Genomic DNA, 18,349 nt, shown 5'->3' with positions numbered 1-18,349 from the left:
TTTGATATGTAATGGGAGTTCTGTTTGTTTCAAGAAAAAGCAGTGGATGTAATCTTTAAATCAGGCAGACACTAAAGCCACATGATGGGATCCCATCTTTGTTGGAGGGATTGTCAGAGTTGGTCTCCTGAGTGTATTTCCCTTGGGGGCTTTCTGAGAGTCTCCAATCAGACTGCTTCCCTGCCTCTGGCCCCTTTTTATTGCCTTTCTCCCATATTCATGGTCAGCATCACATTTATCATGAATGTAAGGAAGCTTAAGCTGCAAGGTCCCTTACTTGCATGGGCCCCTTCCAGGGTCCAGAGAGGGTCCAATCAATGTGTTGACAAGGCATGTGTTTTGAAAATTTTTCATAAGTAAGGTATTTTTTGTTTCTTTATTTTCAATTATTTTATTGAGGTCATAAGGCTTTATAACATCACATAATTTCAGGTGTACATTATTGTTTATTAATTTCTGTATAGACTGCATTGTGCTCATCACCAAAGTCTAATTTTTACCTGTTACCATACATATGTGGCCCTTTACCTCTCTTGCTCACCCCCAAGCCCTTTCCCCTCTGGTAACCACTAATCTGTTCTCTTTATCCATGTGTTTGTTTATCTTGCACATATCAGTGAAATCATACCGTATTTGTCTTTCCCTGTCTTGCTTATTTCACTTAACATCAGACCCTCAAGGTCCATCCATGTTGCTGCAAATGGGACAATTTTGTCTTTTTTATGGCTGAGTAGTATTCCATTGTATATATATATATATATATATATATATACCACATCTTCTTTATCCATTCATCTGTAGAAGGGCACTTGGGTTGCTTCCACATCTTGGCTACTGTGAATAATGCTGTAACGAACATAGGGGTGCATAAATCTCTTTGAATTGTTGATTTCAAATTCTTTGGATAAATACCCAGTAGTGGGATAGCTGGATCATATGGTATTTCTATTTTTAGTTTTTTGAGAACTCTCCATACTGTTTCCATAGTGGCTGCGCCAGTTTGCATTCCCACCAGCAGTGTATGAGCATTCTCTTTTCTCCACATCCTCTCCAACAGCTGTTTTTTGTCTTGTTAATTACAGCCATTCTGACAGGTGTAAGGTGATATCTCATTATAGTTTTGATTTGCATTTCCCTAATAATTAGTGATGTTGAACATCTGTGCATGTGCCTATTGGCCATCTATATATCTTCTTGGGAAAAATGTGTGTTCATATCCTCTGCCCATTTTTTGATTGGGTTGTTTTTGTTGTTGTTGTTCAGTTGTGTGAGTTCTTTATATATATTATGGAGAATAACTCCTTGTTGGATATATGATTTGTAGATATTTTCTCCCAGTTGGTGGGTTGTCTTTTCATTTTGTTCATGGTTTCCTTTGCCTTGCAGAAGCTTTTTAGCCTGATGTAGTCCCATTTGTTTGTTTTTTCTTTTGTTTTCCATGTCTGAGTAGACACGGTATTTGAAAAGATGCTACTAAGACCGATGTCAAAGAATGTACTACTTATATTTTCTTCTAGGAGTTTTATGGTTTTAGGTCTTACATTCAAGTCTGTAATCTATTTTGAGTTACTTTTTGTATATGGTGTAAGTTAATGGTCTACGTTCCTTCTTTTACATGTGGCTATCCAGTTTTCCCAACACCATTTATTGAAGAGAGTTTTCTTCTCCATTGTATGTTCTTGATTCCTTTGTCAAAGATTAGCTCTCCATAGATGTGTGGTTTCCTTTCTGGGCTTTCCATTCTGTTCCATTGATCTGTGTGCCTGTTTTTGTGCCAGTACCATGCTGTTCTGATTACTATAGCTTTGTTGTATATTTTGAAGTCAGGGATTGTGATGCCTCCAGCTTTGTTCTTTTTTCACAGGATTGCTTTGGCTATTCATAGTCTTTTGTTGTTCCATATAAATTTTGGATTCTTTGTTCTATGTCCGTGAAGAATGTCATTGGGACTCTGATTGGGATTGCATTGAATCTGTAGATTGCTTTAGGTAGTATAGACATTTTAACTATGTTTAGTCTTCGAATCCATGTGCATAGAATATCTTTCTGTTTTTTTCTGTCTTCTTCGATTTCTTTCACTGTCTCATAGTTTTCAGTGTATAGGTCTTTCACATCCTTGATTACATTTATTCCTAGATATTTTATGTTGAGGTCCTTTCCTTCTATACCTATTTTATTCAGAGTTTTTATCATAAATGGGTGTTGGATCTTGTCAGATGCTTTCTCTGTAACTATCGAAATGATCATGTGATTTTTTATTCCTCATTTTGTTAATGTGGTGTATCACATTGATTGATTTTTTGATGTTGAACCATCCTTGCATCCCTGTTATAAATCCCACTTAATCATGGTGTATGATCCTTTTAATGCATTGCTGTAGTTGGTTTGCCAATATTTTGTTAAGGATTTTTGCATCTATTATTTTCATCAGCAATACTGGTCTGTAATTTTCCTTCTTTGTGTTGTCTTTGTCTGGTTTTGGTATCAGGCTGATGTTGGCCTCATAGAATGAATTAGGAAGCATTATGCTTTCTTCAATTTTTTGGAACAGTTTGAGAAGGATAGGTATTAAATCTTCTTTGAATGTTTGATAGAAATCTCCAGAGAAGCCATCTGGTCCTGGACTTGTATTTTTTAGTAGGTTGTTGATTACTGTTTCAATCCCTTTCCTTGTGATTAGTTTATTCAGATTCGCTATTTCTTCTTGATTCAGTTTTGGGAGGTTGTATAAGTCTAAGAATTTATCCATTTCTTCTAGGTTATCTAATTTGTTGGCATATAGTTTTTCAAAGTATTCTCTTATAATCCTATTTCTGTGGTATCTGTTGTAATTTCTCCTCTTTATTTCTAATTTTATTTATTTGAGCCTTCTCTCTTTTTTTCTTAGTGAGTCTGGCTGAGGGTTTGTTTATTTTGTTTATCTTCTCAAAGAACCAGCTGTTAGTTTCATTGATCCTTTCTACTGCTTTTTTTAGTCTCTATTTCATTTATTTCTGCTCTAATTTTTATTATTTTTCTCCTTCCGCTGACTTTGGGCTTGCTCTTCTTTTTCTCGTTCTCTTAGGTATAGTTTAAGATTACTTATTTGAGATTTTTCATGTTTGTTGAGGTGGGCCTATATTGCTATGAATTTCCCTCTTAGAACCACTTTTACTGCATCCCATAAGAGTTGGTTAAATAACACAACCAGTCTTAAGCCTGCTGACTCTTTACTCCAACTTTCCCTTGGTCTACACCTTCTCTTCTGTCATGTGATGTTGGAGTGGCCATGGTATTTTTAGGATCTGGCTAAGGAGAAATTGAGTTGGGGATCCATTTAGCTTTGGTTTAGTAGGATATGTGTATGTGGTTTGCAGCCACTTCATCTTTAGTTAAGTTTACTTAGGTTTAGTTAACTAGCTGTCTTATGTAAAAATGGCTTCCAGGATTACATGTATTTCCCAATGTGCCACTTTGCCCAGCATTGTGATACAAAGAGGCAAAGTCTGAGATCATGTCCCAGTATGAACGTGTCCCCTGGCACTCAGTATCAGCAGTATGGGGTAGTGGAAAAGAAACAACATTTGAAATGTACAAACCAGAAGCTAGTCTGTGGAAATTCTTTCCAGTCTTCAGATCTGTAAAATCCTAAGCAGATTTGGTTCTCTTGGATGCTTAATCAAAACAGAAGTTTTCCCTTGTCAGAAATACACTAACTAATGAAGTGTATACAATTATAAATCCACCATATATTCTCCCTCTACCACGGGAAAGGTGTATTTGATAAATCTCAGTTGCCACATTTTAACTGAAATTTGGAAAGATCTTTTGGTTCATGTCAATAAAACAAGTGGTTTGGCTGTACATGAAAGGTACCTTCTCTTTCATCTCTAAATTACTTAATAGTGTGTTCAGCCATGGCTCTGGCTGCGAGTATGGGAGACCCTGTCACAGAGAGAACCTGAGGCGATGGAGAAGCTGGGTCTGATGCTGTGTGAACAGCACTGGCTTAGGAGGGTGAAGGTAGTTCACAAAGTAGGAGATAGGAAGATGCTGAAGATGAGCATCAGAGCTCTGGGATGTTTTGAAAAGGTCTACAGGACAGAGGTTTTCAAATTATCTCAAAAATACATTTCCCTTTCAGAACTGAACTATCCCTATGATAGTTTGTCTTTCCTAATTCCCAGAAATCAGAAAATGAATGAAACAAATCTAATAGAATATGAAATAACAGTGAGAAAATGAGTATCAAAATTAAGAGAAATTATTCTGCCATTAAGAAAAAATATATAAACAAAAAAATTACAGATCATACCACAAGCAGTAATTCACTAAGAACAAGAGATCAATTCCAAACAAAAATAGTGAATAGATTCCTAGATTGTTGTCCATATAGAGTGAATCATATGAATACATTTGAAAAAAGATTAAAATTTCTTGCTGATTTTGCACAATAGACTGACATCAACAAACATCACATGAAACTCATAATATGCAACAGCCACAGGGACATCAAATAAATGTTATCGGTTGAGAGAATATTTAAGATTTTCCAAGAGCACTAGAAAACTTGAATGCTATGTAATTTTACAGCTCAAATCTAAAAGACACTTGATAGAGGTTTTCCTAAATTTGATGATTCTAAAAATTCACTTGACAATACCAATTATAAATTATGGAAAAATTTTTAAAAACTATCATAATAACAAATAAATATTGATCTATCATGCTAGAAGAAAGACGTAACCTCCTGTTCTCATAGAAAATATTATAGTGTTGTTGACATATGAAAAAGAATGAAAGAGTATGCACCCAAAATATGAAGGTAAAAAACTAGTTAGAGATATATCTAGGAGTTAATTAATAAATATATCATTTTTCTGGATTTCATCATGTTTTTCCATTTGATCCAATTTGTAATTTTTTGAGATTTGTTTTTTCATTTTAAATATTCACTTTGTTCCTAATTTTATATTTAAGTTTTATATTTTTCTTAAAGAGGGCTCCCCAGATTTTATAAGTTCTAGGTCTCACAAAACCTGTATCTACACCTATTCGTGGCTCATGAAAACCCTCACTCCAGGCAATGAGTGACCAGCACCTACTCCAGGGTACAGGTCATCTGTAGCATCTGTTCTAGAAGGATGCTTTCTTGTCATTCTGGCCCGTTAAGGAATTTCTTCACTTAAAGAACAACTCAACTAGGCATTCAAAAAAAAATTTTTTTAACTAGCATTTTAGGGGTACTTTCCTGGAAGGAATCTTTTGAAATATCTTCTATATTAGTAGTATTCTAATAGTCTTCTGTATTCCATAAATCCCTGTTTATTTTAAAAAATGAATATAAAGTTGGTTTATCACTCCCCCCCCAAAGGCTCTATTGGGATTTTAAGTGTGCCAGTATATTCACACTTTAAATGAAAAATTGATGTCTTTAAGAATTGATGGCTTTGTGATACCCAGTCATCCTGTCTAGGAACGTGATCTAGCTCTTCACTTATTCATGTCTTTCTTTATGTCACTCAGTTAAGCATTACAGTTACCATGCCCCGCCCCCCAATCCCCACACACAGTTACACAAGACCCACACAGTCCTTGTAATGTAATGCAGCTCCTAGATATTTTATAATTTTGGTTGCTATGAGTGGGATTTTTAAGTTATTTTAAGAAAAGCTAGTATCTCTGCATTGATGGTATATAGAAAGTTATTGATTTGTGGGACCGGCCTGGTGATATAGTGGTTAAGTTCACGTGCTCCACTTCAGTGGCCCAGGGTTCACAGGTTCAGATCCTGGGCGCAGACCTAGACACTGCTCAGCAAACCATGCTGTGGTGGTAACCCACATGCAAAATAGAGGAAGACTGGCACAGATGTTAGCTCAGCGACAATCTTCCTCAAGCAAAAAGGGGAAGATTGGCACAGATGTTAGCTCAGGGCCAATCTTCCTCACCAAAAAAGGAAAGAAAGAAAGAAAGTTGTAGATTAGTGTATGTCATAAATATTATGTGTGTGAGTACTATATCAGTAGCTACCTTACTGAGTTCTCTTGGGTTTCCTAGGTTGGCAGTCATATCATCTGAAAAGAATGGCTTTCTTTTATTTCTCCCTTTCTAATCGCTATACTTCTTTTGTTATTTCATCTCTTCTTATATTGGCTACAACTCTCAGACCAGTATTATTAGTACTGGTAAAAAATACTGTCTTTTTATTGACTTTAATGTGAATGCCCCTAGTATTTCATTAATAAATAAGGTATTAGCTGATGTTAATTGGTGGTTTTATTTATTTATTTTTACATGTTAGAGAACTGACACCTTTTCCTATTTTCTAAGTGTTTTCCTAAAAATGGTGTTGAATCCTGTTGAAAACATGATTCAGTTGTGGATCTTCATCCTGATGGGCCAGGACTCAGGGCTTGTGGCACATGTGCACGTGCACATGGACTGACAGCACACATAAACACAGCCTCACGTGGATCATATAGCTGCCCCATGCTCTCAGCAGCTGCAGATTTGAAATTGAGGCCAGGCGTTATCACAGGAAACTCCAGAATCAAATGGAGTCAAACCTCAACTGATTGTGTTGTAGCAGAATTTTGCTCAACAAGATCCCAGGATGGGGGTTGTTTGTTGAAATGTACTTCCCTTTTTTGTGAGGATCTGTTATGTTCAGATCGAGCCTCAGCCCCTCCCACTAACAGGGACATGCTGTTCTCCTGCTTCCCAGTGACGCCAATGCCCCCTTCGCCCAGTGGAGCACAGAGCGGGTGTGCGCATGGCTGGAGGACTTCGGCCTGGGTCAGTATGTGATCTTTGCCAGGCAGTGGGTGACTTCTGGCCACATTTTACTGACAGCTACCCCTCAGGATATGGAAAAGGTAAGGGCTGAGCCCTGGGTGAGAAAGCTCCCATTTCTCCCGAAACCAATGCCTGGGGAGGTGAGGCCCCCTGCTCCTCCACCCCCTGCCCAACACACACAGTGGATGGAGGAGCCCGAGAGATTCCCTCTGTCACTCCAAGTTCATCCCTGGGGGCTGTGCAGAGGTCCCTTGCCACACTCCACCCAGGTGGAATGTCTACACTCAGACATGGCATCCTGTGGGGGCCAAATTGATTTCCAAAATTTCACATCTGTCTTCATATTCCAATTTCAGGAGCTAGGAATCAAGCACCCTCTTCACAGGAAGAAGCTGGTTTTAGCAGTGAAAGCCATCAACACCAAGCAGGAGGAGAAGTCTGCACTGCTAGACCACATTTGGGTGACACGTAAGGACAGGCATATGTTAGGTTTCTGGCAGCTCCTCAGGGTAGACAGAGTTTCCCTGTGAATGAGTACTTCAAAGACAGCTGTCTTCTTGGGAAAGGCAGATGGATTATTAAACCTTATGGGGAATACAGCTGGAGCTTCAAAATGATATTTTGATGCCTTCTTTTTTTTTGGCATCCACATTCTCCCATTCTCATGAATCTTAACACACTTGTTTCTTCCTGTTTTTGTAGGTTGGCTCGATGATATTGGCTTACCCCAGTACAAAGACCAATTTCATGAATCCAGAGTTGATGGACGAATGCTGCAATACTTAACTGTGGTGAGGATTTCTCCTTTCAATATTTCACTTGTCCCTGTGGGCATTCAGCTCAGGTGTCCCTATAGTGGTTACTTTAAACTTGATTCCACCACCTCCCTCATATTTTTAAGGTCTTAAAATAGCATCGTTTGCCACATAAAGAGGTCCCAAGTAGCAGAGTACAAACCACTGTGCTAAGAAAAGCTGTTGGTGTGTCCATGTGCACCTTCCTGAGATGTGGTAGACTTGTCTGTGTTTGGTCTGGGAAGGAACCTCAGGGGTCTTTTGTCACTTTGGAAACTCTGGTTCATTAACCAAAACTTTCCTCTTCCAGAATGATTTACTCTTTTTAAAAGTCACCAGCCAACTACATCATCTCAGCATCAAATGTGCCATTCATGTGCTCCATGTCAACAAGTTCAACCCCCACTGCTTGCACCGGAGGCCAGCTGATGAGGTGAGGGCAGCACAGTACTACCCATCCAGGTAGCCCTGAGCCAGGACACCTGTAAGATTGGGTGTGAGAAAACAAGGATGACATCATCATGAAATGGCTGCATTTCAGACCACAGTGCTTGGGATTCTTTCATTTGCTAGTGCTTCCAGGTGCCCCAAACACCTCTGTGCCCTGTACAATATGACCCACAACAGCCACTAGACCTCCAAGCCCCCACCTTCCTTGGCAGACACAGGCTGTGGTTCAGAGGGTCATAGCAGCGAGTCTTTCAATGCCATCATAGTGATGAAAGGAGAGGAGGAAATGGTGCAAAGGAGAGGGAGGGGGAAGACGAAATGGAAAGATGGGTGTCAAAGTAGGCAGAGGAGAGGAGAGGAAGGAGGAGCCCATACGGAGCCAGACATTTTGGAGTAGTTCTCCCTACTGGTAGATATAAAATTAACCAACCTCCAGTGCCCGGTGCACAGGGGATCCATGAGCAGGTTTTGCTAGAGAAGAAATAGTGTAGGTAAACATGGCAACCCAGATCCTGGAGGATCCTTGATATTTTCCAGGAACTCTGGAGTTTTTGGTGGGCCCTCAAGCTAAAGGGTTATCAGTCATACATCATCTCCTATATTCTAAGGAACTAAGTCTAACCCTGCTGTAAGATTAATTTAGCTTCCTGAGGGATTAAAATCTCATATCTCTGCCCTCCATCTCCTTTATTTCCCCTATTCAACAAATATATTTTGAATGCCTTCTATATATCAGGCACAGTGCTGGGCATTTTCAAGACCCAGATGCCACTTGAGGGCACTTAGGCACAAGGATCTTAATGTATGCCCTCCTAAAATATTTGCCCACACCAGGAAGATCTTTTATCTATAAGACACTCAGCTCATAAATGATAGTCCTCTTTATAGTTCTGTTGAATCATTGAATGAATGATTGTATGCCTTTAGGGACTATTAGTTCCAAAGTTAACCAGAGAATTAGGGAATAACAGGATTCTGGAATCAGATATCTCAGTGTAGAGGGTCCTGTAAGATTCACTGGAGAGCTCTTTTCCTTGGAAACTTGGAAGGCTCTCAGGCAGCTGGTCTGGCTGCCTGGGTCATTTGACGTGAGGGTCATCTTCTGGCGAGGCATCTGGGGCAGGCTTATTCACAGGGGCTGTCCCCACGGAGAACCATGGTAGGGCCTGTTAGACCTAACATCTACACTCTCCTTCTCCCTCTCACAGAGTAACCTTTCTCCTTCAGAAGTTGTGCAGTGGTCCAACCACAGGGTGATGGAGTGGTTGCGATCCGTGGACCTGGCGGAGTATGCGCCCAACCTTCGTGGGAGTGGTGTCCACGGAGGTCTCATTGTGAGTGGCTCTTTGGACTAGCCCATCTGTCTTGGTGCAAACTGATGTCTTAAGGGCTAGACATAAATCCTAGAAAAAACACTGATAGTTCATCTGAAACCCTTGCATAAATTGAAGTCTCAAAGTATTTTGATAATTTGTGGTTAAGAATTAACAGACTTCATGGACACACAATGGCTTCTGGAAGGACTTCCCTGGCAGCAGACCCAGAGGATTCCAGGACAAAGGGGTTGCATGAGAATCCACCCTTAACAAGGCAGCTCCGCCTGCTGCCAGAGGAACATGAGGGCTGGGGAAGTGGGGGCCGGGGGGCACCAAAATATAACTTCCTGCTTGTCATGATAGGATCTGTACTGTCACTCAGATCTGTCAAGTGGCAGAGTCAGCAGGGAAATGAGGAAGGGGTGGCTTGGATGTCCTCCAGAGTGGACCCTGGGAGACAGCCTTATCCACCAGGTCACAGTTCGCTGCTGGTCTGTGAAAATGAGGTAGTCAGTCAATAAATGTGCTAGTGTCTCCTCAGAGCCAGACCCTATGCCAGGTAGAGAGAGGAGTGGGACACAGTATAAGTGGACGAGCTTCAGCCCTGCCCTGGAGGGATACCCGGGCCCACAGGGGCCCATTTCTCAGTGTCACTACCTGGAGCTATCTGAGGTCACCACTGAGTGGCTTTGTCTGTGGTTTCTTCTTAGATCTTGGAGCCACGCTTCACTGGGGACACCTTGGCTATGCTTCTCAATATCCCACCACAAAAGACGCTCCTCAGGCGCCACCTAACCACCAAATTCAATGCCCTGATTGGTCCTGAGGCTGAACAGGAAAAGCGTGAGAAAATGACCTCACCAGCTTACACACCACTGACCACCACAGCCAAAGTCCGGGTGAGTTGCCATACCCTTTCTGGGGTAGTCACAGAGGCCTCCCTTCTGGCGCTCATGTTGTGCAGCAGCTGACTCAATACCTAGAGCCAAACCAGGGTGTGCTGCCTGGACAAGGAGGCTCTTGGCTTCTTCCTTGGGACCTTGTTCTCATTGTCTCTTAGTCTTTGTCAGGCCAGCTCCCTGCCACTCCTGAGCCTAAGAGAGTGCAGGTTTCTTTACACAGAAACTATGTGTAGGAAGCATCTGTTCTCAGGCAGCTAGGAGTCTGTCCTCTACCCCAATACTGCCTTGACTTATCTTACAACGCAGATGAATTCTTGAGTCTGCTTCTCTTCAATCAGGCCCATCTTCATGCCACACTGCCCTGGGGGATCTTTGTCAAAGCTGTCCTGCCAACGCAGACAGTGATCCTCTTGCCAGCTGCCCTGGTGGCTTTGTAGCTGTCCAGAGGTCCTGAGGCACCACTCACTGGGGGTCTCTGAATCCCACAAAGCCCATTCAATCTGCTTGAGCCACACCATCCTCAGACCCTGGCCTTCCCAGACTGCAGGCCCACTGACGAATCTCTGGAGCCCAGACTGGCCCTGTCCTCAGCAGCACGGTGATGCCTCAGGTCCAGCTAGAATGCAGACTTCCCCAGGCGAGCAGGACAGGAAGCGTGTCTGGGGGAGACAAGCAGACACAGTGCTGGGTGAAGTTACAGCAAGGAGGAAGGGCCACCTAGGGCTGTCCAGTGTGGCTTCCTGAGGGCACGAGGCACTATGAGTGGAAGGAAGGGAGTGCTCCCCCGTGTGGTGGCAGCAGCTGTGGTGGGGCAGGTCTTCTACTGTGGCATCCTCTAGGAATTCCCCGTCCCCTTGGGGAAATAGGAACATGATCAGTGGGACAGAAGGGCATGAGGTTCAGACACAGTCTTGGAGAAGCAGCTTTCCTTGTTCAAGATTATTTATCTGTTGGTCTTTCCCCAGCATAGAAATTGCTTCAGGAGCTCTGTTTTCTAGAAGCAGTTTGCCTCATGGGGCTGCTCTTAAATGTATTGTCAGTCATGTCTGCACACCAGCTTGATAATCTCCTTCTCATGATCTTGCATTTGCTGTGTTTTAGCCAAGGAAACTAGGATTTTCACATTTTGGAAATATAAGAAAAAAGAAGTTCGATGAATCGACGGACTACATCTGCCCAATGGAGCCCAGTGACAGTACTGGTGACAGTCACAGGGTCTACAGTGGCTACCGGGGCCTCAGCCCCCTTGATGCCCCTGAACTGGATGGGCTGGACCAGGTGGGACAGATTAGCTGATGCCCTTGTCACCTGTCCTCTCTGTGCACACTGAGAGCTCACAGTAACACCATGTGTGTCACCATGTAACTGCACCTCACCCCCCGCACAAGTGCATGCCTCGCAGAGAACATTCCAGCAATTGTGTACCCCTGGGCCAGTCTCTCTCTGAACCCTGAGGGTGGCCAGGGTATGGAGTTGCACTTTTGCCAAGGGGCCAGGCTTTGGGGACTGTTGCCAAAGGTGGACTCAGGAGGAAAAACACTTAAAGATGCGCGTACATTTTTAGTAATTCTTAATGTCCGTCTTCAGCACCAGTGGAAACACAGACTTGGACACAGGTCCAGAGACCATGGACGGTCCCAAGAGGCTCAGCTCTCAGGCCCCTCCACTGTGTTTCAGTTAAGGGACAATCTCAAGTGCCTTAGGCCTGTGGCCACAGAGTCTTGGCTGAGACCCAAGGGACAGCAGCAGGGATTTCTGTTGCAGTGACAATGTAACTGTCTTGTGCCTTACTACAGAGGTGGTCACTTCTTTCTGGTAATAAAAACAATATTTATGTAGAAAGCAAACAGTGCAGCATATCTTTAATCTTGTTGGGGAAGACAGCTGGGCACAGCTGGAGAGGAGTCCTGCTCACTGTGCAGCTTGAGAGCCGACAGCACTGAGCCACTGCACACGCAGGATTGGCCAAGTGTCGTGGACAAGGGTTTGGAGTAATGAGGGACCTCCGGGTCCTTCACAAGAGGTCTCTGGCCTCACCACTTCAGGCTCCACCTCCCTCTGTGAAGCCGAGGGTAACCTCATGTCTCGCGCACATCCTGACTGTAGATCACATCTGCGGTACAGACCCCAAAGTTGGTTTCCATTTCAGCGGCATGAGCCACCTAGTGAAGGGGGTGGTGGGAGACAAGAAGGAGGCCTTGCTGGAAAGACCTCTTCTTACCATGTGTTTTGCCAGCTTCTCTGTTATTGAACTAGCTGGCCCATAACCGTCTTGGGGGTTGGTCTGTTGGCAGCGCCGGAACAGACCTGTCCTCCTGCTTTAGAGGCTGACTAACTGATAATGGGTCTTCCAGATGGGCCCTGTCTGGCCGAGGAGGGAGGGAGAGACACGCCTTGGCAGTCTGAGCTCCTGCTCAGCAGATTCCTGCTTGTCCCAAGGCAGCTTTTGGCTCCACTGGGTCCTCCTGGGCCTCATCTGCCGAAGCATAATAGCAGCATCATAACTGGCGGCTGGGGCAGGGCCTGATGACCCCATTGAGGGCTCTCTGACTCTGTCCCAGATGGAGGCCATGCTAAGATTTGCTTCTTAAACTACCAGCAGCTTCAAACGTGGCCTGTAACCTCAGGCCATGGCCTCCTGGCCTTCCCTGAAGTTCAGTAGTGAGATGTGGACACAAGCTGGCCGGTGTTTGATCCCAGTGCCCAGGACCACTGCATGACAGGTGCTCCTCAAGGCTGACACCTGGGCATTGCTGTTGTAGAGCCACCATCAGGGCAGCTGTGTCCCTTATTTCTTATCGTGTCCTGGGGAGAATCCATGCATGCTCCGGTTTTCCAGCTCTGAATGGAATTATCTCATTAATTCTTTGTTCAGTCTCAAGCAAGGCCTCTTGGCCTTTGTGTCAGTTTTCCTGCCTGTAAAATGGTTATACTTGATGCCCTCAGAGGATGCTTCCAAATCTACACAATCTAAATAGGTTTAAGGAAGAAGGAGCAGGCCAGCATTACCTGAGGAGGGGAGTGAGGGCAGGTCCTGACAGTGAGGAAGCTCCATGAGCAGCTCCCTGAGGATGCCCACCTATACCTATACCAGGGTATCAGGGTCTGGAGTCATGCTGGTGCCAGAAACTGCCAGTGTATTCAGCATCCTGAAGGCCTTCATCCCTTCCTCTCTACTCCTGGAATAGCTGGAGCACTGAACACATGCTAAAGGGCTGTTTCTGATATGCCTGTTTGTGCCCTGCCCCGTGTATCCTTAGTGTAGGTACTGCAGTGGGGCCCCCAGAGTGTGTGTGCATGGCAGTGTGGGATACTGTGCCCCTAGGGAAAAAGCTGTTTTCCCCTAGGGGCAGAAGCAGCATGTGCTTCACCTGTCATTCTTCAGGGCCTGGCCCATTCCTTGCCCACTCCTCCAGGGAAGCATGCCTGAGCAGGACAGAACTTGCATGCCATCTCTGCAAATGACAAGCTGAGTCTGTGTGTGCTGACTGGGCTGCTGCCCATTTTACAGATGGCTCCTTCAGAAGGCACTGTGACGCAGATAGGGCTCCTCTCCCAAGACATTCACCGTCTCACGGTAGGACTCTGACCCTCTCTCCATAGTAGGACAGGTGTCAGGGAAGCACCCTGGTTTGGTGTGGTCGTGCACAAGGCCTGGGACAGCCCCTGTCCCTACTACAGAGCCTATATCATCAGCAATTCTGCTAGGGTAGAGCAAAGGATGGTGCTGGTGCTGGGGCCAGCCCTGAGAGAGAAAGTGGCTCAGAGGCCTCTGTTGGCACATTGTTGGGCCTTGTGCTGCTAAGGGCATTGGGAGGGGTCATGGGGCTTGAGCTGAAGCTAGATCTCAGGTCCTCTTCCCAGGCTTAGAGCTGGTGAGGAAATCAGCAGCTCTGGGTCACCTGCCTAGTCATCTTTGGCCTGGGGACACTATTCTGCCCTCTCTGTTAATGAGACACACGTATTTCCTATTATGCCTCTGACTCCATGGATATCACAGGCATGTGAACACATCCTGGCTTCCCCAATGAGGACAGACCATACCATGGGGGGGCAGCTTGGTCTCAGGGGGAGAGGAGCCACTCTGGAGTGAGGCCAACCTTGTTTAAGCCCCTGCCCTGGGATGCGGGCAAGTCCTCTCTCTGAGCCCTGGCTTAGTTATCTGAAAAGCAGGGCTAATATCCTCCTTGCAAGACTCACAGGCAGACTAGAGCTGGCAGTAAAAGGCCAGTGACAGAGAAGGTTCACATTTTTGAGGCGGTGTACCTTCCAAGGGCATTAGTTCCTGGACTGCCCCATCACTAAGCCCACTGGCTGGAGTGAATGCCCCCATTGAGGCCCCCATCACTGTGCTTTGCTTGTTGATCTATCGAGGCATATTAAGAAAGCTGTATCCAAGGGCAAGACCAGGGGGGGGTCTCCCTTAATCCAAACAGGATCACTTTTATTCAATTTTCTTTTCTTGGCTCACACACTGAAATGAGTCCACCCAGCCTTGCCCTTATCACCTCAAATAGACCTTTGGTGGCCCTGACTTAGCAACTTTACCTCTAAGCTATGAGCAATCTATCCTTATCTTGATAGCGTCTATTCTGACTCAAAACGTGGGGTCCCTGGGACACCATGAACTTACAGGGTACTGTCAGATGGGACCACACCCAGTGCCCTGCTGCTTCCCACGTGGCTTCCCACATAGGCAGCCTTGACCAAAACCCTGTTCAACTGCCCCTTTGACTGTGTCCTTTCAGACTATGCTGAGCCAGGACCAGCTGCTGAATGACTCTCGCCTGGTTGCTCCCAACTGTGAGGACTGGAGATGACTTTCTTCATGGCTGAGAGCCCAGACAGGCACGTGTGGGGGCCTTGAGCCTTTGCTTCAATGGGGAACTGGAACACAGCCACCTCCAGAGCCCAGACTGTGGCTGGCAGGGCATGTGGGACATGGGTGTTGGCAGGAGTGAAGCGGGGCTGTGGAACAGACGTCCAGGAGGGGGCCCCAGTGTCCCTATGTGTTTTCAACCGTGCTGTGCTCCTCACCACAGCTTTTATACCTTTTGTACTTTCATACGTGGATTGCAGACCACTCTTGTGGGAAGGGCAATGTGACATCAGCACAGACTCAATGGCTTGTGCTGTTCCTGGTAACAGCTGCAAGGCTCTTACACCAAAGGGGAAGGGCTAGTAGTTCATAAAAGCTCTGCTGGAAGAAGGTTCTGAGAAAATGTTCTGTAGTGACTGAACTGGGTGGAATGATACTAGGGAGCCCCTCCTGTGCTGCTTCCATACAGAAGCACATATTTCCCAAGTGCACAGGAACCTGGCTGAGGTGAGGGTGTTTAGGGTGAGAGGAGGGAAGGAGCAGTGAGACTCCTTCCCACTGTCCTGGCTGCCCTGAGTCTACCCTCCTCTACAGTGGGTGTCTCCGGGTCCTCAGTGCTGTAGGCCTCCAGCATCTGAGCAGAGGCGTCTCCAGCAAACACACACTCAGGGCCTTCTCCTTCCCCCATAGCTGACACATGGAGAACAGTCTCCAAAGCCTTCCCTGCATCAGCCTCAGATGATCAAACAGCTCCCCCTTGTGGAAGGCCCTTGGGCAACCCAAGTCAACATTTCCACCACAACTCACCATCTCCCAGACAAGCCTGGTACCTCCCTCAGGGAGGTTCGCCCACACAGTCCCCTCTCAACCAGTCTTCCCCCTTAGTGACCAGCCCCTTCCTCTTCCTCCCTGTGAAGGCTCTGGCCCTAGGCCTCATCTGATTTCCACAGCTGGTCTCCTCCAGACAAAGTACCCCATCCCCAAAGTTGACCTTCCCAAAGCACTGTTTTAATCCTGTTAGCTTTCTGCTGAGAACTCCTCAGTTCCATAATTACCAGAGTAGAGTTCAAAACTTTAGTCAGCACCTGAGGCTTTCTGACTCTTCAGGCTTCATGAACCTGCACTCCAGCCTGTGCTCCTGCTTTTCCCTCACTATGGGATGTCTTTTCCTCCTCGTCTCTGTCACAAGGCCAAATCCTGTCTGTCGAGGCCCAGAAAAGACATACCTTCTCAGGAAGCCTTCACTGGTGTTTCATTTGCAGGTCTGTGTCCTACAGTGCCATTTGCCCTTGAGCCCGAGCTCACCTCGAAGTAATGTGTCGTCTTTCTCCCATACCATATGCACCTTCAATGCACACTCAGCAAGCACCTGCCACAAGTGGGCTCCTATACAGATAGGAGTAAGACACAATACTGGTCCCCATGCTGCTATGTTCCCAGCCACTCACTCCGTCAAATGCGCAGGTTAAGTATGTTCCATGCTGGGCTAAGGAGGGCTAGAGATATCGGCACGATGCCAAGAAACACAGTTGGTGATGGTCTAGTGGGGGAGACAAGAGTGCGCTGAACGTTACAGATGCTCCGTAGAAGTCTCCACAGCTCAAAACAGCAAGTTGTCATTTTTAATGGAGGGCTGGGGGCGGAGACTGAAAAGGCTTCAGTGATGAGGTGATACTTGCATTTGAAAGATGAATCAGGTTCCCCAAGGGTGCCGGGGGGAAAGGCACTCCAGGAGGCAGACCTGAAACATCCCGGCACATCCTAGGAAGTGCCCAAAGTGGTGTGATTGGACCGAAGTTTCTCAACCTCAGCACTGTTGTCATTTGGGCTGGATAATTTATGGTGGTGGGGGCTGTTCATGGGCTGTAGGACATTTAGCAGCATCTTTGGCCTCTCCCTCTAGATGCCAATAGCACCCATCCTCTAGCTGTGACAACCAAAAATGTCTCCAGACTTTGCCAGTTGTTCCTGGGAGGGGCAAAATCACCTTGAGTTGAGAAGCATGGGGCCAGAGAATAGGGTCAGAGTGGGAGGCTCGGAGAAGGGAAAAATCTAGTGAGGTCAACTGTAGCCAGATCAAGAAGTGCCTTGTAAACCAGGCTCCTGGAATTTGTCCTGGAGACATGGGCGGTCGGTCAGGTGGGGACCAGGGTGAAAAGCAGTGAGAGGGAATAAGCATGGTAAGATTTGTGTTTATGAAAAATATCTGAGGATTAAGGTCTTACTTTGTGTGCGGTGCCCAGCAGAGCCTCTTTCTCCAAGTAGGGGATTCACTGAGGATGAGCTCACCAGCAGATGGATGGCGGCTAGCCGCCTCCCAGCACCCCCACTCTGCTGGCCCTCTGTGAGGCCATCCCTGGTTTGGCATCCTGTGGACACTGTACGGCTGTAAGTCAGAGAGTTCTCTAGAGCCATGTTCTTCTCTCTCTCCTGTACCCTGCCCCCCCCCCCCCCCCCCAGACATACACGTTTAGAGAGAGATCCAAGCAATGCTGCTACTATGCCAGTTTTTGTGAAAAGGGAATGACTTGGAATTAAGCAGGCCCAGGTCTGCTACCTACCGGCTGAATGACTTGGGGACAGTAACTTCATCTCTGACCCTCAGTTTCCTCATCTATAACTTGCAGAACAAAATCCCCACAGAATCCCTGGTTTCTGAGAATTATATGAAATAAACCACAAAAGTGTAAAAGCGGTTCTACCTACTCACAGGTAACACAGAGCGGCAGCGTATCATCCTGGCCAAGAACGGCAGAGGCGATAGTGGTTACCTGTATCACTCGGGTTTAGTGGTATGAAGGATTTAATGAATAGCTTCTGGGACCTAGTTCTGTTTGCAAGTTCAGAAGCTTCTGTACATATCCACCCCTACCCTGGCATACCAGAATGGGGCCTGGCATTTAGAGGATGCTGAAAACAAACACAAAAAATGTGCCCCTTGCCTCCATTTGTTGTGCAAGGTACAGGGAGTCTAGGATTCTTGAAGCCCAACTACCCTATGGCTTTACTACTGCCCTGATGTGTGTGTTTTCAACACCATTCCCATTTCAAGGGCCTCCCACAAGAGAAGGAAGAGCGCACGTGGAGGGTGCCTAAGCCTTCTAGTAGGCTTAAAAACAGAACACTCTGGAGAGCGAGGTTCAAGAGAGATTACTGGGAGTTGATGTGACCCCACTTGGATTCTTCTGGAATTCTGCCCTGGCACTTTTGCTAGTTCTGACCTCCCATGGACACACAAAAGCCAACTGATATGGAGGACAGGCCTTCAAACTGCCTAGTCGGTCCCCCACA

The 18,349-nt window shown here is 45.7% G+C and overlaps 1 protein-coding gene across 23 annotated transcripts in view; it reads left to right on the top strand.

Moving 5' to 3' along the window:
• PPFIBP2 (PPFIA binding protein 2) overlaps positions 1-18,349 on the top strand; it is a 144,156-nt gene that overhangs the window by 121,744 nt on the left and 4,063 nt on the right. For 19 of the 23 annotated variants that reach the window (XM_046685234.1, XM_046685231.1, XM_046685237.1 and 16 more), the window contains 9 exons: positions 6,707-6,857; positions 7,134-7,245; positions 7,480-7,568; positions 7,882-8,004; positions 9,230-9,355; positions 10,048-10,236; positions 11,341-11,517; positions 13,751-13,816; positions 14,988-18,220. In XM_046685234.1, coding sequence (XP_046541190.1) covers positions 6,707-6,857; positions 7,134-7,245; positions 7,480-7,568; positions 7,882-8,004; positions 9,230-9,355; positions 10,048-10,236; positions 11,341-11,517; positions 13,751-13,816; positions 14,988-15,059 — 1,105 coding nt within the window. In that variant the 3' untranslated portion in view covers positions 15,060-18,220. Of the gene's footprint in view, positions 1-6,706; positions 6,858-7,133; positions 7,246-7,479; positions 7,569-7,881; positions 8,005-9,229; positions 9,356-10,047; positions 10,237-11,340; positions 11,518-13,624; positions 13,685-13,750; positions 13,817-14,987; positions 18,221-18,349 lie in introns of those variants that run through there. The other 4 variants (XM_046685232.1, XM_046685236.1, XM_046685235.1 and 1 more) reach the window with 4 other exon arrangements.

Source organism: Equus quagga, chromosome 14 (assembly GCF_021613505.1).
Source record: "Equus quagga isolate Etosha38 chromosome 14, UCLA_HA_Equagga_1.0, whole genome shotgun sequence".
In the NCBI taxonomy this organism is placed as follows: Eukaryota; Metazoa; Chordata; class Mammalia; order Perissodactyla; family Equidae; genus Equus; species Equus quagga.
This window is presented reverse-complemented; position numbering and strand designations above follow the sequence as displayed.